Source organism: Zonotrichia leucophrys, chromosome 11 (assembly GCF_028769735.1).
Source record: "Zonotrichia leucophrys gambelii isolate GWCS_2022_RI chromosome 11, RI_Zleu_2.0, whole genome shotgun sequence".
In the NCBI taxonomy this organism is placed as follows: domain Eukaryota; kingdom Metazoa; phylum Chordata; class Aves; order Passeriformes; family Passerellidae; genus Zonotrichia; species Zonotrichia leucophrys.
In genome coordinates this window covers 6886637-6908543 of record NC_088181.1, presented here as the reverse complement: position 1 = coordinate 6908543, position 21907 = coordinate 6886637, and the positions used below count along the sequence as shown (strand labels likewise).

Sequence of the window (21907 nt, the reverse complement as noted above, 5' to 3'; positions counted from 1 at the left end):
AGAAACCTATCAGCAAGAAAATTCAAAGGAAAGGATCTCCAAACAAAGCTAAAATGGAAAGCCCACTCCACACATTGGTTTATGGAGGATGAAGGACGGCTTTCACAGAGAGGGGGAATTCTTAATTCCCAGAGTTCATTTCTATTTTATGTCCAGATAAATGGGTTGCTCTCAAGGACCTTTGGCTGAACAAAAGACTCAGGACACCTGGACAAAATGTTTCTGGTTTTGTTGACCTGGCTCACAGCACTACAGACCCAGAAGCCAAACCCCAATAGGGAGAAGGTTTCTGTACATCAAATTCTCCTGATTTATCTGGCTGCACACTAATTCAAGTCTACAAAATACTGTTCAGTTTGAAACCTTGTTCTTTTAACAGAGAGTTAAAAGAGTTTGGAGCAGACAGTGAATAAGCCAAGCAGCATCTTTTTGTTCAAAAAGCAAGCTGAAAAAATGACCAAGGTTTCAGAAAACCAAAGAATGGTGAGTGAAAGCTGGCACTCCCTGCAGCATGCACAATGCTGCACAGCAGGGCAGGTCATTCATTAACCAGAGGGTGTTTAAAGTCTCTAAAAGTGATTGGTCAGCTCCTATCTGTGCTGTTTAAGAAACTGAAGCAGGGTATGCCTAAGGGTGTGGTTTCACAACATCTTAGGCTGAATCAAGAACTTGCTTCTACCTTAGAGATTCATCCCCCCTTCCCTTTCTGCCTGGCTCTATGTCCCAAAGAGCTCAAACAAATGAAATGTTATGTCTCAACAGCATGAAGACTTGAACTAATGCAGAACATCACATGCAGGGGAGACTCAATTCCAGTGTGCAGTCTCACCCATGGTAAGGACAGGACACTTATCATCCTCTCATTTTATGGAGGTTTGGTGAAACCTGCAGCAAACCACCAACACATTTTCAGCAGGGCTCAGGAAAACTTACTGGACTGAGGCCTTAATAACAATAATAATAATAATAATAACAATAATAATAAAGGACACTGATCTGTTACATTGAGGATGCACAAGTAAGAGCATGTCTCCATGGTTCCTGAAGGAAGCAGCCCACCAGGCTCCTGCCTGGCCTGGAAGCTGGCCTGGCCAAGGTGACAAGTGCCAGAGCCAAAGGCTTGCACCAGGGCAGAAGAGTGGCTGTGCAGTGGGGTGGAGAGGAGGGAAGGGTCAGGTTTCTCTCCTTTGATGACATGGAGTTAGATCAGTTCAGCTGCAACATGCAATTTCATCCTCAAATACCAAAATGCTGAGCACACGTGAAAAAAACTGAATGTGAGGAAAGAAGTGAGCAGACATTTCACTAAAAGCCACTGCTCTAAAGCAGAATGCTTGTTAGTAAATGTTTTAAATGTCTTTAATTTTTTTTTTAAATCAAGATATGTCAGGGTCACAAAAGTTGGTAGCTAATAACAATCCCACAATTATTTCAGACCTGCTGACTGAATTTCAAAGCACAGCACAAAGAAACCTGGAGTAGAACATGGACAGGGAACTCTCCAATTAAAAGCAATCTCTATTCTCAATACAGACAGGGGTAGTTAAGGGAACTCAGCTCATGTGGCTCCAATCACATTTGTAATCTCCAGAGAAAGCTCAGCACTACCCCCTCCAGCACCCAGCTGGGTTCAAGCCAAAATAAATCTGGCAATAAAACACAAATGTCCTGACTTGGAACTGGATATGGCCAAAGTGTTTGTCCTTGTGGAGGGAAAAGGAGTTTGAGACAGAACCCAGCAGCAAGATTGTGCTTTGAATTAGGACTCCCAGGGTGCCACCAAGGATCCCCAGTGAAACTGGGAACAAGAAAGGGACCAGCTTTGGCTCCTGTACCAGGCTCTGGGCTCCCAAGCACCACTTGTGGTGGTTACACACTTCCCTGGCACCACACTGAGTGAAAATCGATCTGTTAAAGCAGAAGTGACTTAGAAAGGGTCTAAGGAGAGAAACCTGGCAGGGTTTCAGGTCACAAAAAGTTAAAATTACACTCTGACACAAAGCCAAGTCAAGACTCCAAAGTCTGTCACTTCTTTGTGAGCTCTCACTTACTCTGTGCTGTGAAGGACCTGATAACAGTTAAGCCTGGAAATGTTTCTCACTGCAGTTACTTGAACAATATACTAAAAAAATATATATATACATTTAAAAAAATCACACTCACTGTCCAAAAGCCAGGAAGATAATTACTGAGCTGTAATACAGAGCCATGCAGTTAATCTTATACAGATGGGAGAGAGACCTAACTATGACCACAGAATGACTCTTGGCAGCATAATCTGCATGTGATCAAACAAACAACAGGTTCAGAGGATCAAATTAGTGCTTATTTAGCAATGAATTGTACAATCTCAAGTCTCAAGTTCACTTTATGCTTTATTTCACTGAGAGAAAAGTGTTCCACGTTCATCACATGCACTGTAGAAATGACAGTGGTGTACAGGCACTTTGACTCAAACTGGCCACAAATTCTGCCCATGTAACTCCTGGGCTTTAAAGCCATTTATCAGAAGTGGTTTGGGTAATTTTTAGTCACCAAAGGGGGAAGAAGAAAGAAAAAAAAAGAAGAAATTACACTGGCTGTTCAATTTCAGGACAGCACACCTGAGACATTCAGCACACACCATCCTGGTTAGCACTGAACCCTGGATGTACCTGTGCTATAACCCCAGGGGAATCCTAAATACAGCGGCACAATCCAACCAACCATCTGCAAGGCCAAGCCTACAAAACATTCCCCCCATCTTCCATCACACAAACCACAGAGCCATGGACAGAACAGGCTCCATTAACCACCAAACCACCCCCTGTCCAAGAACTCCAACCCTGGCAGGAGATGATGGGACTCAATTCCTGCTTTGCCTTGGACATGGCACAGAACCCACCTGGATCAGGACTGGGGGAGAGAAAGGGCAGAGAGAGAAGGACTGACTGGTGCAGCTGTCATAACAATTACTAACAAGTATAAACTGAAGTAAGATGCAAATTCTTTGAAGCACAGGTGTCACACAAAGCATTCTCCCCAAGCCATGGACATTCACAAAACATTCTCCTTTCCAGACACCAAGATCCATAAATGCTGAGCACAGATTTCACCTTCAAAACAACTTCACCAGAAGTAACACCCAAGGCCAAAAAAGTCCCCACCACTGACCAGCTGTCATTCACTTTGGCACCTAAAGAACATTTACTTTCTACCAAATACAAACTTCCAATTTCAAGCCCAGTTGTAAGGATTTCTGGCATAGAAGTCACTACATCAATATATATCTAGAAATTGTTATTTTGCTCAATAAATTGGATATTGTCAAAGAAGGATTACCAATTATTTATTTCTAAAAAGAAGCCACTTGATCAACTTAGCAGCAAACCAAAAAACACACATTTTAAACAAGAAGCAACAATCTTAACTGGAAATATCACTCTATCAGATTTTTGTAGTGTTTCAGTGGGAAGAAGGAAAGAATACAGACAATACAACAGCCCAATTATCCTGTCATTTTCAGATTCTGTCATGTAAATTTGTCAAGTGGAGTATACAGATTAAATGCAAAATTATTTTCCTACTTACTTTTCAGACACAAAGAAGAGTTTGCCTGTCTGAAAGCTCCTCATCTTGCCCATTACCTATTAGTTTAATTTCTATTATCTACTGAAATCATCATGGCTGCATTGACAACACCAGTAACTCAATTTGAGATAACACTCAATGGTTTGAAGTTTCCAGATATAAGACAATTACAGTAATGCAATTTTATTAATAGAAACACACATTCACTAATACATGTAAATATATAAAAAAATCTTTATTTCAAATGAACATTTAACACAGATTGTAAAACAAACCTTAACAGTGACTTACCAGGAAGCCTGTTCATGTTGACTCCTTGAGCAGAAAGTCCTATTCCCATGTACCTTCAAAAAAACCAAACAAAATATCAGTCAAGCAAAAGAATGGTCACAGCACCAGATTCCCTCCAGCAGAAATACAGCACTAAAATAAACCCAATTCACACAAAAATGACTGAAGAATGACAAAATTACTAAAGATTTTCCAGTACTTATGTATTTTATTGAATCCAAGATAAAACATCAATCTCCTCTAGTAACTGACAGCTTTCCAATGTACAACTACAGTTACTCTTTAGCTCTTAATTGGCAGGAAAAGCACTGGACAACAATCAGCAATTTAATTCTCAATTTGGTATTTGTGAGGTATTTTTACTCATATATCAGAAAAAACTATTTATATAGCTGATTAACAAGACAGTAAAAACCACCTAAGTGCAGATATAGCACAGGAGGACAGATGTCTGTCCAGCCTGATGCACTCTCTCCAAAAACAGCTGACAGTGGATGCAGAGGACAGAGCACTCAGTTGTACTTTCCAAGAACACTTTTTCATTGTTCAGCATGTATTTTACACAATCTCACTTTCTGAACCTTTGCAAGCTCTTTGAAAAGGCAACATCCCACAGCCCCCCCATTCAATTCCTGCCCAACCTATTTTTTATTTTAAAATTGGAAGAGAGAGGAAAAGCATTTCCCTGACCACTTTCTCAAGGGTTTTGAAGTCCTGATTCCCACCTCCTCCCCAAAGATCTCTTCTCTGGTTAATCAGAGTCTGCTCAGCTGCTCTCATGGAAGTTCATCTCCACCTCAGCTCCTGCTACACTTCCAGTTCTGTGACTTCTTTGAGAAGCAGGGAATAACCAGAGCCACCAACATCACACAGCACAAGCCCAAGGTGATTATCACAGATAACAGCATAACAATGTTCTCTGCTTTGGTTTCTATTCCTCCCCCTCCTGATCTCTATTATTCCATTTATGTTCTGACTGCAGATGAGAACTGAACTCACTTTTCCATCAAGTGGGACACAGCTTGACCCTGCACTCTAAGTGGCAGCTCAGAGGCCATTTTTTGTATAAAGTCTGGATTGTTTATTCCACCCTCATAAAAACCATTGTGCACATATCCAGCAGGACAGTAAGGCAAATCTGCTCTTCTTTACTGCAATACTTATGCACATTCCCATTTTGTGTTTTCTGTTTCTGTTAATTTGCATGGTTTGTAATTTTTTTGTTGTTGTCAAACAACATTGTTGCTGTATTAACTCTTTTACTTCAGAATGATAATCCTTTAAAAGCAAAAGAGTGGCATTTGTGAACCTCTAAACATTCCTATGCTTTCAGAGCTCTTCATAAGAAGTTCTCCTGAGGCTCCAGCTTGCTTCCCATCCCTGATGTGCTGGGAAGGAAAAATATTCCTTTAAAATTTCAGACCTTTAGCCAGATGTCCCTCAACTAATTTTGCCAACCTTATTGGTTTTTTTAAGCTTAGAAGTTTGTTCTTTCAATTTGTCTCATCAAATAAAATTTAAGCTTCAGGTGTGTATCCCTATTGCCTCTCATCCCCATGTAATTTTGTCAGGTGTTTTGATCAGCTGTCTGATCCTCCAATAAAATCTTCTTAAACAGTCTCTGTACCATCTCAAAGTATTGACCCTTCTGATTTTATTAGCTATTCTTAAACAAGCTTCTTTAATTTATAAGGTTTGTTTTCTGGCTTTTTTGCTGTTGGGTGGTGGGGTTTTGGATGAATACTAAAGTGACAGGGCTTTTATGGCAGTTCTCAAAGGACACCAAAGATGAGTGATTATGGTCAGTGCTGCAGAACAACTTCTGAACACACCTTTGCTGTAAACATCTTCTGCACTGCTCAGAGCACGAGTCAGAAGTGACATCCCCATGAGCTCCCTGACTCACAAGAGCCTCTCCACAGCAGGCATTTATGGCATCTAAAAATTCAGCCTCCCAGTGTCATCTGACATACATGCATCTGTAATAGCCTGAATTTGGGGATATTTTTACAGCCTTCCAGGCACAATATGGAAGACTTTCTCCTATATCTGCAGGGACTACTCCAGCTCTTCCTTGTCACACTGACAGATAAGAGAGTTCTTATTCAATTTCTCTATTTCTACTGAGTCTGGAGTCTTCTGCTGCTACAGAGATTTCCTTACTACATGGTGAGGTTTGCCATGTGGTTTTTTCCAATTATGTGTGCAAGAAGCCAGGATCCAGTCCACAGCTACAGCTGCCCTCAGCTCTATGAGAGCAGTGACAACCTCAGCGCCACCTCTGCCAACTGCTGAAGCCTGAGGGGAGCTGTGATCCAAAGTATCCAATTCTTCAACTCAGTGTAAAAGCACCCTCTAAGCCTGAAGCAATAACACCAGAGAGTTCATCCTGACACTGGCAAGTCTGAAACACTCAGCAAAGACCATTCTGCTGCTTAGCAAGACCATCCCCACCAACTTCACCAGGTCACATCACAAGCTCCAGACCTCCTCAATCTGTTGGCTGTGACAGACTCTGTTCAAAGAACAGGACGTGCCTCTTGGCACAGGGAATGTTTCTTATGCCCTGATTTATTTGGCTCAGCTGAAGGTAAAGCACTGTAGCACTGTGGCCACTTTGTCATGTGGTGGTGTCAGATTCCTTCCTTTCAGTATCACCCAGCACAGCTCTGCTGGCACAGGGCCAGGGGCCAGCTCCATCCCTCCCTGCTGCCTGAGGGTGCCTGTCTGCTCCTGTGCCTCTGCATGTGCTGCTGCTGCATGGGCAGAGCAGGCCTGAGCAGGGAGGGCACCTCTGCACACAGCCCTGGCACAGCCTCACCACAGTCCCGGCCCAGCACTGCCAGGGGTGCCCTTTGCCCCCATCCCTGCTGGGGCTCTGCTCTGTATTGCACCATCAGCGTGGCAACACCAAGGAAAACATTGGAAATCAGAGGAAATAACCTAACTGTCAAACTCAGATAAAATAGGTCATCACCCACTTCAGCTTATCCTGCTTAACTTCATTATTTTCTGTGCAGATTGACCCCCCCCTCTTTTGTGTACAGCTAAATCTGATGCACATAACCAAACACAAAACTTATACAATTGTATCTTTCCATTTTCAGACAACATAGCTTTAAATTGAGACTGGAAGCTTGTATTTTTATAAAAAGCAAGCACTACAACTCCACAAATTCTAAATTTAATATTACACTTTAATCTAGATACACAACATCATGGAAATATGTTGCTAAAAAAAAAAGGAACATGACCACAAACCTTCCTGGTTCACAGTTTTTTGCTCTTCAACTTCTGCTCCCATTTAAAGCTCAAGACAAACTTTAAAAATAAGACCATAATGGCTGTAGAACTGTAGACAGAATTTGCAGACAACCTAAAATAAAAACAGACTCCCTCACCATGCTGAGTTTCAACTCCACAGCCCACAGCCTACATCCAGATCTTCAAATTGTCACAGACTTGACTGCTGGGTTTTGTTTTAGAAAGTGTTACTTTGCTTTTATCATCTACAATCAATTTATGTACCAGAAGTAATGGATGAAATGAGCTTTAGGATCAATAAAGCCTCAGCGCAAAAAAAAAAATAAATCACTCTATTCTCTTGAAAATTGGGAGGGGAAAAAAAATTAAATCTTCAGTTCCACCACCCCCAAAAGCACCAGATGCTTTCTGAACTTCTTGGTGCAAAACAACTTCTCACTTCCCTGATTCCAAATGTTCCAAATCAGTTTTGTGTATGCAACAAATGCTGGTTAAACAGTAGTTGTGGGCATCATCAAGAGCAAACTACTGCCCTTTTTTTTTAAAATAATGAATCAATTATTATATTGAATATCATTCAACGTAAACCTCTATGGCCTGCCTGTCCTCACCCCTGGTTTCAGACCATAATGATGTGGACAGACTCCCTGTGGGGTATCCCTTAACTGGAGCTCCTTTTTGAGAGATCCAAAGAGCCTCTTAAAAAAAAAAAATGCACAGGAATGTCAGCATCCAGTGTCAAACTGGAAAAAAATAATTTTGGGGGCAATAATACCCTTATATCCATTATCCATCATAGGCAATCTGCAAATCTGAGCAAAAGTGACCTCCTAAAACCATCTTCTGACCAGTGAACACTGAATACTTGGACCTGTCCCCCACACCTAATCTGAAGCTTCAAAAATGCTGCATCATTAGACCAATTCCAAATAGAGCAGACTGGCAAAAATAAACTCAGACACATGCTGGTGATTCAGTCAGAACAGCCTTGTTTCCACTCACCAGCAGCCCTGGCAGTTACCATAGCACCAAATTTTTCCAGACTCCTACTCCACCTCAGCCCTGCCCAGCACTGGCTGCTTTAGAAACTGTGCCTGAATCAGCCCCACCATCAGCTCTGCCTGTTCATCCCCTCCCTGCCTCTCCTTGGAAGGACCTTGGTAAAAAGCCCTCATGGCAGAAGGTTCTGGCTCCACACACACCCCCAGCAGTATTCCCAGGGTTTTTTCCTCCAGGTCTTACAGCACCATAGCTGTGCTAAGATTAAGCTCAAAGACACAAAGCTTTTTGGGTCCCTTCCCAGCTGCCAAGGACTTCAGCAGTGAACACCAACATGTGGCTGCTCCAGCACAGTGACAGCCAAACAGCATTCACTTCTGGCCCCTAAGACAACTTGGGTTGTCTTAGATGTTTTCAAAGCTGCATTTTAAATCTGTATATTTAAAAAAAAATATGTAATTTGGTTTTTGTTTCTGTCAATAAGACTTTCTCCTGGAAAAGATATGGAAAATCAAAATGATGACTGCATTTCGGAATTAAATTTTAGCTCTTAAAGATATAAAAGATCTCAAATGCAGTGACTCAGACAGGAAGAATTATATATTGTCACTGGGCAGAAATCATCTGAAAAACAATGAGAAAAGTTATTTCACAGGAGTGACAACATCTGACTGACCTAAACTGAAACAAAGAGGTCTCTTAATGAGGCTGCTCTAAGCATTACAGAAGTAGGGGAGACACTGATGGCTGTGTTTAGCTTGTCCCAGAAGGAGAATCCACCCATATGAGAAGCAATTCTTTGAGTCAAAAGATGTTTCTCCAGAACAAACATGATACTCAGAGAACCTGCCAAAAAGACAACGTAAGAAAAGTTTTTTGTGCAGTTTAAAGCTACTTTGTAAGAGCAAACCCACAAAAATCCTTGTGAACCCAGCAGAAAACCTTCAGAACAGACCTGCCCTTTGACAGCAAGTGGCCAATGCTGAAATTCCAGGATTTGCATCTATTTGGCTTTTCCAGAGCAGGACTGAAGAACTCACTGAGTACAACAGAGGAGAACACAGCAACAGAACTCCTGCAGACCTGAACTACATTCTTCACTTTCAGGAATCCCAGGAGCAAAGATCATCTCCATGGAAAGCACCTGGGAAGCACTGCTGAGTGCAAAATAAATAATAATAATAATTTTGCACTGTGTGCAAAATAAAGGCAGGGCAGAAGGAGGGAAAAAGCAATTAGCCCATGGACTTGGAGTATTCTTGAAACAAAAGGAGATATTTGTTCCTTAAAAAGCTGCAAGACTTTCTCCAATGAACTTGGGCTGAGTTCTCATCTCTAACACTAGCTGACAATTAGCAAGGCAGATTTATTAAGGCTCTGCCAGGAGTAGAAAGACAGTAAAAATAATAAATACAGGTTTCCCCTCTATTTATTGTTTAACCTGCTGAAAGGTACCAGGTCAGCATGGTGAAACAATCTCTGCCACTATTTTTTCAAGTGGCTGTGGGGTTCACCCAGATGGAAGACAAAATTCAGCCCATCTGAAAGCTGGGGAAACAAAGGGTAAAAAAATACACTGGTTTAGCATTGGCTGGGTAACAGCCACCAGCCCAGAACTCTTCTTTCCTGAGCCAGCCCCACCCTGGCACAGCACAGGAGGCTGGAATGACACTGCCAAGGATGCCAACAGGCACCAAAGTCCAAACATGAAAGAGTTAACAGCAGAGAGGTTGAATAATTTGTTTTGAAGGCCATGACTCCAGTAAAGCAGTTGTGAACCAACATTAACACAACACAGGGTGGAAATTCCTGGGATTGGCATTTTATTACATGGCTCAGCCAAAGCCAAGCAATCCTGCTGAGCCATGAGTTAAACAAGGGATGTCTCACTCTTCCACAGGTTTGTGACTCAAAGGCTTCCTGTATCCTGCAGATTTTTCTAATAACCACACCTATGTGGCAGGAATCCTGTCCTCCCAGCTATCGTGCACCTCACTCTTTCAACATGCACAGTTAAATCTAAAATAAACAAACCAAATGATCAAGTTAGAGGTGAATAATGCACCACACTGGTGGCATTTCAGAGACTTGCACAGTCTCTTGTTGCAAAGCTCTGAACTATCATTCTTGTCTGAGGTGGGTCCTGACTTCATGCCAGGTTTAAAGAGTGGTTAGAAATGATAACCCTTATCAACTCACCACTTGCAACCACATTGTGGCAGTTCTGGTGGGGGAAGGGGAACATTGTTTTAAGGCAGGGAAAAAACAAGTTACATCTGCTTAGAAAAATTACCTATGGCATGTAAAACACTGGATTCCAACAGTCTCCAATTCCTCAGTCTAACAACAAATATTTTGGAACTACTTTATAAGGGAATATAATCTCTAGAGTGGAAAAGGTTCTGGTTTTATTTGTGCATATTGTGCTGCTCTGTGATGGTGCTTCAGAAATAGCACTGATGGGCTCCAGGAAGAATCCCAATTCCCCAAGAAGAATCTTTACTGACAAACTATGCAAGGCTGAAAAGAAGGGGATAAAGGGAAGAAAATAAAATTTTGAAGAGCTCATTAAAAACAACCACAAGTATCCTGAGGCAAGGAGGTGTCCAGTGCACATCAGCCCTTGGAAAGGCAGAGAATCCTTAAAAGCTGAAGGCTGTGGAAGGGAAGGTGAGTGAGCAGGACAAAACTGAGAGGCAGCAATCTGGTAACATAAATCTTCTCAGGGTGGTTCTGAGTAATTAGTGACAAAATGACAAGAGGAAGAATGAAAAGCTATTTTTGACAGACCAAGGTATCATATTCCCAGCTCCCTTCTAATTTTAGGACCATGTTCAAGTGGTATCTGCCAGCTGGAAGAAGGGCCAAAGTGTCCCTTGCCTGTGCTACCTTCAGGAAAGGAAGACTGATGATGTAGATCAACAATTTTGTAGGAACAGTGAAAGATGGAAAATACTGAGATGAGGAGTTGATCTGAGCACCATTTAAGAAAGAAAAAGCCAAATACAAGCACCAAGGTAAAATCACCACTAAAATCTGTCAAGAATAACCAGTTTCTCCATCTGCTACCCCAAGCATCACCACATCCAACAGAACCCCAAACCCTGTGGTCAAATGCAAATGCAGCTGAAGCAGAGGTGTCCCAGCAATTTATTGTTTTTCTCACTCTTGGCAGCTGACTCGTTCTCCAAGTCAGCTGATATCCAACAAAGTTCACACACAAACCATCTCAGGGGCAAATGGTGCCTCAAGTCTGGGAACAGCACAAAGCATTACTGATACTCATTCTCTGATTATTTATTCTGGTTACACCCAACTGAATAAGTAGGATTTTTGTTCAGGTTGTCCTGCTGATTAACAAACCTCACTTCCAAAGGCACTGCTCACAGTCACTGAAAATGTATTAGGGAAGTAAACAGGTTTCCACAACTGAAAGGACTTCAGATTGTTTAATTGCCACTCTAAGTAATAGAACATTTTTTCTGCCATGAATAAAGCCTGGAAAACAGTAAAAAACAATGCTAAGAATTACCACAAATGTCTAACAGAAAAGCATCCAAAGAGGGCAAGTATTTAAATGATTCTTTCATTCTGGTGACTAATCTTGCATTTCAGTCCATCATAACAGACAGCCAGATTATAAATGAACCCTGAGCCCCTGTTTTTCCTCTGACAAACAGGGGGACAATATAAATGCAATACCCAAATCAGAAGAAAACACTCCATTACCAGCTAGCTGTCTCTTAGGGGGCATTCTCACATCCTTATAGGCTAATTTCCTCTGCTTGAGGCTTGGATGGTAACAATTCCTATGAAAGGAGTTCTTTCCTCCTAATAATAATTAATGAAATTACAGAAGGAAGTAGCTGCAATATTTACATAAGATCTAGAGGGAGGGCTAATTATGTGCAAAACATCTCAGAGAAAAAGCAACACCTGAAGTTGTAAGAGCTGCACTGGTGAAATAAGAACACTTTCTCTTTAAACAGCAGCAGAGGCAGAGCTGGGTGAGTGCTGGGAGAGCACCACACACTGAACTCACAGATCTTCACACTCTGGCATCTCCACAACAAGGGACAAAGGCTGCAAGTGCACCAGGGCATCAAAACAAAGAACTTGTAAACAAGCAGGCAGATTGCAGTGTGGAAACAGATCCAGTCTTATATCACAGGTACAATGTAAATCCCATTGCTAGAAAAGCAGGATAAAAAATGAATCTGGCCACAACTAACACAATTCAGCTTCAGTGGAGAGCTGAAGAAAGAGTCAAAGCTTCACACTGGATGATAAATTCTTCAGCACTTCATCATTTCAAGGCTTCTCATGTGAAAGAAAAAGGTTTTCCTACATAAAAGTTATCCAGCTTACAAAAGTTAGTATTAAACAACTCCTTAGATCTGCAAGTTTAGAATATGTAAATAATTAGTTCCCATTAATCTGTGATTTGATTTAACTGCAAACATATTCTGAAGAACTGAGCATAGTAATGTTTTACATATATTCTAAAGATGTTGATTTTACTAGATTGCTTTTGTCACATTCTTACCTATTCTATAACAGATACTCAGAAATAGCAGAGGGAGGGGAGATGAAAAAATAACCAAACAAAAATAACCCCTTCCCAAAATTTTTCTTCTCTACTTGCAATATTCCGTAAGAAGCTGAACAAAAAACCCCAACAAAATTAATTATCACAGTTGGAAATATAGGAAATCTCAAATCTCAGACAGACCTAAATCCACACATCACAAATGGAAAAGTCATGTATCACCATCACTGCTGCCATTTCATTGCCTTATTTCACAAATAATTGTAATGATAAATTGATACTCAGCTATTACAATGGATGGCCCATGATACTGCTATAAAACACTCAGTTTAAATTTCTATTTCATTGATAAAAAAAGAAAGGAATTAAAAAAGCTATCAAGTGCAAATCATATTCCAAGATATTCCAAGTTCGTGACTCCTTTACACTGAAAAGCTGCTCTCAATATTACTCCATTTCAGGGGAGTGTAGCAGAACAATGACAAGGAAATAACAACTTGTGTGAGGTGTCATCAACTGACACAAAACCTCTGCAGAAAATGAGTCTACACCTGAGAGCACCAAGGCACAGCTGGTGGCTGAGCAAGAAGGACTTGCTTGGGCAATCTGCAAATGGGAGCAAGGCAGGAACTGTTTATGGAATCTACTTGGGGGCTTTATTTGTGTGTTGGGTTGTTTAAATGAGTGTCTGCAGAACAGCAGAAATTCAAACAAAACCTACCTGCAATCAGATAAACCCCCTCACTGTACTGGTTTTGGATTCTTGGAAACCAGGATGGAAAAAAAAATAAAAAGGGGGGGAGGAAATCAATTATTTACAGGCTTCCCAGTAACAAATCAGGGATCACACAAGAAACCCTCAGTTCCTATAGAATGTCCCTTACCCCTCCCTACAGGCACTCCAAGGTGCCTGAGCACAAGCAGCCAGGGCTGTCAGAGCTCTCCATGGCCAGGCCTCTGGCAGCATCTGGAAACCATTAGAGAACACGAGCAAAAGGCTTTTCACAGAGCCTCACACTCACCATATGCTGAGGAGAAATGGAAAGTTGGCAAGGAGAAACATAAGCAAGGAAAAGGGGCAGATGATTTGTTACTAATGTACAGACTGCAACCAACCAACACATCTGACCTTTATTTTTCTTTTTCAGTCAGAGAGAAACTAAGCTATTTTTAAGTCTGGCTTATGGCACTTGTGTATGAAAGCTAAAGGAAGATTTAACATAAACTATGGTATGGACTAAGCTGATTAGCTCTAGGCCACTCTCCTCAAAGAACTCTTTTGTCCCTCTCCCAGAAAACTGTCCTCAACCTAAGCTAGTGCTGAACATCTCTGGACAACAGGCTGCACAGCTCACAGTAACTGTGGAATGGGGCTGAAGAAGGTTACCAGCATTCCCTGTGGGTTATCTCCTTCCTCTCCTGCCTTTCTGGGTGTTCATCTAATGCAGAAATCCCTGTTTCAGGTACTGATCCAGCAAAAAGACTGTGAGCACAATGGAGCTCAGGACACAGTCATTAGTGCTGGCACACAAAAACACATCATGGCAAAAAGAAAAGCCATCCTGAGATGTTTCTGGGATGGCTCAAAGTCCTCATGAAACCACTGGGCTGCCCTGGCACCTCCTCTGCCCACAGAGCACACTTGCTGTGTCTGCACAGAGTCACTCTGTCCCCACCAGAGAGGTCAGGATGGCAGCACACCAAAGCACCCATGAGTAAGCAGCTGTCCAAGACCAAACCAGTCCCAGAAAAGACAGCAAAGGCAATCCACAGGCTGCTGGGCTGTCTGTTCCAGGAGCAGCTCAGGAATGGAGAGGAGGCAGCAGGACAGGTGACTTGTGCCAGAATTCAGAACCCATGCATCATCAGGGCTGGCCTCTGGAACGTCCTCCCCAGTCACACTCCATCACAACCCCAGCACGTGGCTGGGGGAGGCAAAGCCAGCCAAGAAACCAAAGTGGGGGTCAGGAACACACAGTGTCACCCACAGCCAGCACAAAGAGGACAACAAGGATGACTTGTCCTTCTGAGTCACAACAGCCTCCAAGCTGTGGGCTGGCTGCCCTGCCCTGCTGAGTCTCTCCCTGTTCCTGTTTACCAAGCAGGGATCATGGAGTGGGGGGACAGAGGCTGTGAGATGTGCTGACAAATCACCAGCAAGCAGAACCACGTACTGGAGGGAGAGAGGACAGGAGTTCAGGGCTTCAAATACTGCTAAGGTTGAGCTGCTATGAACAGCACAGGGATAAAAGCCTGAGTTATTTGTGGTAGTTCAGGAACAGGGGAGTCACAGGCATTTCTGCCAATCTGCTCATCTGAGGAATGCTGGAAGCAAGCCATCCCCAGATTCATGGAGAGGTTTGGACAGGAAGGGACCCTGGGACATTCTTCACCCTTCTGCCCAAAGGATAAGGAACTCTGAGACATCTCTCAGGCAGCAGCAGGCTGAGGGCTCCCCCAGGCAAATGTGATGAGGGAGATGCCAGTGCCTCTCCAGGCATCCTGTTGGGGTCCACAACCATCTCCACAAAGGAAAATTCTTCCTTATGTCCAGCTGGCATTTCCCTTGCCACAACTTGTGACCCACTGCCTCTTGTCCTTTTGTTCAGTTGACATCACTCAGGAGACAAGCACACAATGGCTCAGGAATTAACTACCAGCAAGTCTTAAAACAAAACTCTTCAACACCACTTTGAATGGGACTGAGGGTTGCTGCAATCCTACCCTTTTGTCTGCCAGCTCAGGCCATCCCTTTATTGACTTGCCTTCCATTAATAGAGGGAACCCTGAAAAGTAGACCTCAATTTAAAGAGAAAAAAAAAAAAAGGAGTAATTTCTGACAGTGACATCAATAGATGAAATCATCATCCATTATTTTCTGGCCAGCTTTCCAGCAGTTATCTCCCTGGAGCAGCTCTCCATAGTACAGGGCAGCAGTGTGTCTGCATGAGGGAAGGGGTGGAAACACACAGCAAATGCAAGGGCAGAATCCCACAGCCCTGCCATGTATCATCCCAGAGTGCTGTGGAACCACTCCCTGTGTGCTCAGCACAGACAAGGAGGTAACAGGAGGGCTGGGACCAGAGATGCAAACTCAGTTCTGCTCTGCTCTCTGAGGATAAAAACCTTCTCCCCACTCAAGAAGCAGCAACAGATCAACAGACTGACAGATCTGATTTGTTCCATGTTACCCAGAAACCTTGTCAAGACAATTTTTCAATGGCATCCTGGCAGCCTCCCCTCTCCCAGAAAAAAAAACCAAAACAAAACTGCACAAAAAACAAACCTAGTAAATAAACATGACCTCTTATCAATTAAGACTAAATCCACCAGGATAAAAAATAGCCACCATTCAACTAAAAGTAAGTCTGAATCATGCTTGTCCTTCTCAAAGGACTGTGGTTTTATCTCATGAGCAGTGGAAAATCCAAAGCTAAGAAAAGCTGATCAGTCTTAAAAGTTTCTTACATACACCAAATGGACTTTATGGATGCTGTACTTGCTTTGAAATATCCACCAGTAAAGGATTTTACCAATGCTGAGGCAGAAAAGTCTAATGATGGCAAAGGCAGAATTTTCATGAATCATTTTGTTTGCTTCTTTAACAAGAGCACCTTTCTGGGGCAGGTGCATCAAGGCACAGGGGAGACAAGGCAGTGCAAAAGAAGAAATTTTTCTACCAGCTGTGGCAGGAAAAAGCAACTTGTGTCTGTGCTGCTGCAGTCCCTCCCTCTCTCTTCCCTGTGCTGGCTCTGGGTGAGCACAGGAGTTCTGAGCCAGGCAAACAGGGGGAGGCAGGGATGTGAGCTCTGACTGCTAGGATATGGTGTGGTGGGAGAACACAGGAGAGAACCAGAGCACACTGGTTTTAAATCCCCTCAGTCCAATGAAAAGCAGGGGACAAGTTAAAAAGGTGGTCCTGACACCTGAGCCATCTCCATAGCTCAGGTTTCTCTCCCACAGTGACATCACCAATCCAAAATGGCACTGCCTGATGCCAGCTCAAGAAGCCTCTTATCAGAGCATGTCACACACAGGCAACATCCCTTGGCAGACTGTTGGGTGAGCTCTGGGGTTCTTATTCTCCACAAAGAGCCACTGGGAGCTCCCATCCCATTTCTTATCTGAAACCTTCATTTCTGCTGTTTATTAGCAAGTGTCAGTATCCAACCAGAGTGCAGAGCCCTAAACTAACAATGCTGAGCACAGAGACAACAGCTTTGAGCAAAATCAGACTCCTCAACACTCCCTGAAATTCCCTTCACCAAAGCCTTTCTTGACTAAGTCTTGTTCCAAAACCAAATCACTCAGATTTTAAACCCAAATGTGAAATGCCATCACAAACTCCAGGAGGAGAACACAGGGAATAACTGCACATCCTCAGCACACACAGGAGTCAAATACCCAGCTCTGGGGCAGGGGCTGAAACACCCATTCTGAAATGAGCTCAGAAGGATTCCCATTCCTCTCCCCTTGCTAAAGTGCTGTTCCTAGGGACAGGCTTTGCCACTTCCACTGCTTGAGAAGTTCATTTCCTCAATCCCTTCTTTAGATGTCTGCACCTTCAATCCTTTGAACTGAAGTCACCATGACGGAATCAACACTGGGGAGCCTCCCCAGAAGAGATCCCTGCTATGGTTCACCAGTACACACCAAGCCTCCAGCAGGAACAATTCAAACTATTAAAGGTGAGATACACAAAAACACCTTCTCAAGTGACAGCCAGGCAGCAGCTACAGTGGAAATTCACAACCACAAATCCCCAGCACCACCCTGTGCGAGATAAAAGCTGGATCTGTCTCCACCAGCAAAAGAAAAACAAGGCACAGGAATGGCTGAGACATCAGAGAGGCTCCCAAAGCCTCTCCACTGCCCAACCTCAGATCAGAGCTACGAGCAGCTCCTGTTCAGGTTGCTGTGTTAACACATATGAGTCTCTCTTTGGAATTAATTATTCCTGGAAAATCACTGTAATTACAGAATACAATAAAAACAATAAATTGTTAATACAGAAAACTCTGATCTTGGGAGACAAGCAGAAAATTCCATTATCTCCCTTTAAGATTGATCTAGACTGCAGTAAAGATTAAGTGCTGTTCAGTGACCTTTTGTAATGTGATTTCTTTGGAAAATTGTCTTGAAGCTCACTGCAAATTATTTCAGTTTTAGCAGTTACATAAACTAATCAAGGGCAGTGTTTCAAAACAGACAAGCAGTTAATAGGCAGGTCAGTGAAATGAAGGATTAAGGATGGTCTTTTCCTTGCATTTATGAGGAATTCAGCCCAGCATCCACCTTTGCAGATAACCTAGTAATTATCAAGGGCCTAAATGCAGCACAAACTGAGATCCTTCCAAGTCCCTTTACAAGTAGGCCATTTCTCACTTCAACAATGACAGCAAAAAAATTCAACTGTAACAAGTTGTCACTTTTGTTTGGATTTTAGTAGGAACATCTGCTGCCTTCCCCACAACCCTTAAACTGGTCAGAGTTCAAATGTCACACCTGAAGGACTGGATTAATTAATTACACCCAATCCCTCCTCCTGTGTGGTTTTCCCTTCCAGATAACATTCCTGCCATATTCATCCTTTAACAACAAACAATGCCAGGGCCATCCACACAGAGCAGACTGACACCTTCATAATGAGTAAAAATTAAATCCACATTAACAAGAGAACTCCAGACCTTGTCAGAAATGCCCCTTTACTGCTCTCCCCAGTGCTCCAGTACTCTTCACCACATCAACACCACTGCAGCAGTCCAAAATAAAGCTCAAGGCTCCTCCCTTCTGCTTCACTTCATTTCTGAGGCATCACAATTCCAGAAACCAGAGTGACCAGACCTTGCCAGCAAGAAGAAAACCTACTTTAATTCATATCCCACCAGAGACCCCCAGTTAACTGATTTTTTTTTTACAAGTGGCAATCTCCAAGAGCTCAGGACACAGCTGTGCCAGTGCCTCTGCTTCCAGGGCTTTCCACCTCGTTTAGATCCATTCAGCAGGAGACAAAACCTGCCCGTGCTGTGCCTGCCTGGAACAGGGAGCTGGAACCCTTCGGGAAAGGAGGCCAGAGTCCAGCAGAGCTGCCAGCACACATCCCCAGGCATGGGGCTGCAAGGAGCACTTACCCATCTCTACCTTTACTGACGATCTTCACTTCAAAGTAATAAATGCCACAGGCTGCAGGGATGGGGTGAGTGGCCCTGACCGAGGCAGCATCTTTGTGATTTTTACCGTGACCTAAGAAAGAACAGAAATGTAAGTACTGAGGGGATCTGGCCTCTCACGTGTCCTGATCTGAAGCCTCACTGTCTGAAGCCAGCAGGGATCGGTTTCTACACGGAGCCAGCCATTTAAAGCACACGTTCCAGAGAACCAGCATACACAACTCTGCACTGCCACCAAGAACAATTCCTACAGCACAAGCATTTCAGCTTTCCCTTTGTTTTCACTAGGAAGTTTTTGAGAAACCCTCTCAGTACCACCTCTCCCCCTCCCCACAGACAGAATTTGAAGACCAACGTACACAGAGAGAAGACAAAAATGATTACACAAGAAGGGAATGACATCAGTGTTTACTAGCCAGGCTGGAAAAGGAATAATCACTTCTCCGCTGGGTGGGTAGGGAGAACAGCTCCAACAGCGAGCAAAGAAAACATCGCACTACAAATCAGCGAGCAGCTCTGCGGTGCAAACCCGAGGAGCCAAAGCCCAGGCCCGGAGCGCGTCGGGGCCATCCGAGCGCTGGGCTGGCTCCGAGCAGGATGACAGAGTAAACAGCTCTGCCCGCACCGGGCCCGGTCCCGCGGCGCAGCACAGCGTTATATAAGGCCACACACCTCGCCGGGGAGAGCCCCCGGCTCCCCAGCGCCTCCGCTCCCGAGTCCCGGCAGCCCGGCCCCAGCAGCCCAGCCGGGGCCCCGGGCAGAGCGGGCTCTCGGAGCCCGGAGCTCGGCGCCGCCCGTCCCCGCGCCGCTCCCGGTGCCCCGGGGCCGCCGGAGCCGCTGCCGGCTCAGCTCGCGCCCGACGGGCCCCGCGGAGCGGCCGGGCCGAAGGTCCCGCCGGGGCCGTCCCGCTCCGGGCCGAGGCCGAACCCGGCGCCGCCGCCCCAGCCCGGCACCTTTGTAGTGGACGCGCAGGTTGCCTTGCGAGAGGCCGATGTAGTTGTACTTGTCCTTGGGGCTCCAGGAGCGCGGCAGCGGCGTCTCGTCCTGGTTGACGGCGGGGTAGAGGCGGCGGAGGCGCCGGCTCAGCTCCTGCTCTTCGGGCGGCCCCGGCGGCGCCGCGTCCCCGCCGTGCGGGCTCCCCGCGCCCGCCTCCGCCATCTTGGACCCGCTTTGTGTCAGCGGGCGGGGAGCGAGGCCCGGCCGCAGCCGGCAGCCAATGGGCTGCGAGCGTGCCCACAATGGGGCCGCGCCGCCCGACGGGAAGCGCAGTCCTCGTCACTCCGGTCCGTCCGACCCCGTCTCTCACCGAGACTACAACTCCCGAGAGGCGGAGCGCGCAAAGCCCCGTCCCCCCCTTCGGCGCGCTGCACGCTGGGAACCGTGTCCCCGTTCCCCTCTGCTCCCTTCACTGCCGTAGGGTGCGGGACTCGCATTCCCAGCGTGCTCGGCGGCAGCGCGGAGCCCAAGGGCCGCCCAGCGCTTGCAGGCACCCGCCGGCCGCCTCCGCTCACGGGCCGGTTTCGGCCGCCTCGCGGGGCCCGCGCGTCAGGCGCTGCGTGGGCAGCTATGGCGGCGCGCGAGGGGGTCCTGCGGGCGTGGCCGTTGCCATGGCGATGGGTAAACGGAGAGCGCGCGCCATGGCGGCGGAAGAACGAACAGAGCAAAAACCACCGGGAGCGGCGGCGGCTCCGCTGCCAGGACACGGGGCACGGACCCCAACTGGGCCCTGCAGCTCACAAACGATCCTTCGGTTCCCAGCTGGATCCATATGGCTACACAGTCTTTGTATGTATTTTTATATATATATATGTGTTTTTATACATATATATATATGTGTGTGTATTTAAATATATATATGTATTTAAATACTATTATCTATATAAATACATAATATATATATAATAATATTTATAGTATTATATATAATACAAATAGTATTTATATGCATTATACTATTATGTATATAAATACTATTATATATGTATGTATTTAAATACTATTATGCCTTGAGAGTACACTACAAAAACTGAGCCACTGCTGTGAAGCGATGGCCAGCAGGAAGAAAAACAAGATCCTTGAGCAGACTTCTAGTAGGAGTTCATTCTTCTGTGTATGACAAACGTAATTCCATGTTTCCATTCTTTTTCCATGTCTCCATAGCAATAGGCAAGCCTTGTCATCATTCCAAAGCCATGACTGCCAGAGTGACTGGGGACCTACTTAAGGCAAGAGCTGCATTCTCTTGGTCTGCACTGAGGTTACAGGTTTGACACAAGGTGCTCTTGACAGAATGATCTTCCCTTCCTTGAGAGAATATTTATATATTCCTTGAGAAAATATTTATATCTAAATATATATAACTACATCCATAGTTATATATATTTAGATATCCGTACAAAAAGTTACATTCAGCCTCTGTGGCTCCAGGCTGCTAAACAGGTTTTAACTGTTTGGAATACACCCAGCCTAAGGAAAAGGCTCCAGTGAGTTGAAGAATTCCCAAGAACATCCAAGCCCAGTGTCAGCCCAGCAGGTGCAAAGCACTGCCTCCTGCCTCCTTCCATTCCTCCCCTGGGCAGCTGCAGCTCCAGGTGAGAACAAAGTGAGCTCTGACACACCCTGGAGAAGGGAATCCCACCCATGCAGGACATGCAGACACTGCTCTCAGCAGAGCATCTCAAAGGACCCTTCTCTTTCCAACATTTCAGTCACACTGTATCTGCAAAAATGCTCTTTGTTGTAGTAATGGAATTATGTTTTGAAATGACCCTTGAAAAATGCCTGTCATTTGGATTGGCACTGCCTGCTGAAGAAATTTTAACTGCACTGGCCCTTGTGCCCTTCAGTGCTGCTCAGAACCTGTTTAACCTCCAGCTCAGCTGCCAAGAGCTGGGTTGGATTTCCAGGAGTCCCTCTGAACTGTGCCCTGGGCTGTGGTTTGAGGAGTCTGTACTGCACACCCAGCACAACCCAGAGGGGAGGAGGATCCACACTTGCAGCAGGGTTTAGGACAGCCTCAGATGGGGACAAACAACTCCTGCCACACTGAGTGCCCAGAAGGAAC

At 44.7% G+C, this 21907-nt stretch overlaps 1 protein-coding gene across 2 annotated transcripts in view; it reads right to left on the bottom strand.

Moving 5' to 3' along the window:
- Positions 1-20035, bottom strand: part of RANBP10 (RAN binding protein 10) — a 63077-nt gene extending 43042 nt beyond the window's left edge. Inside the window, exons 1-3 of one of the 2 annotated variants that reach the window (XM_064723038.1) lie at positions 19797-20035; positions 18805-18916; positions 3862-3914 (exon numbers count right to left, since the gene is read on the bottom strand). In XM_064723038.1, the coding sequence (XP_064579108.1) occupies positions 3862-3914; positions 18805-18916; positions 19797-20001 (370 nt within the window). In that variant the 5' untranslated portion in view covers positions 20002-20035. The remainder of the gene's footprint in view (positions 1-3861; positions 3915-18804; positions 18917-19796) is intronic. The other variant, XM_064723037.1, reaches the window with a different exon arrangement.
- Positions 20036-21907: the final 1872 nt, after the last annotated feature.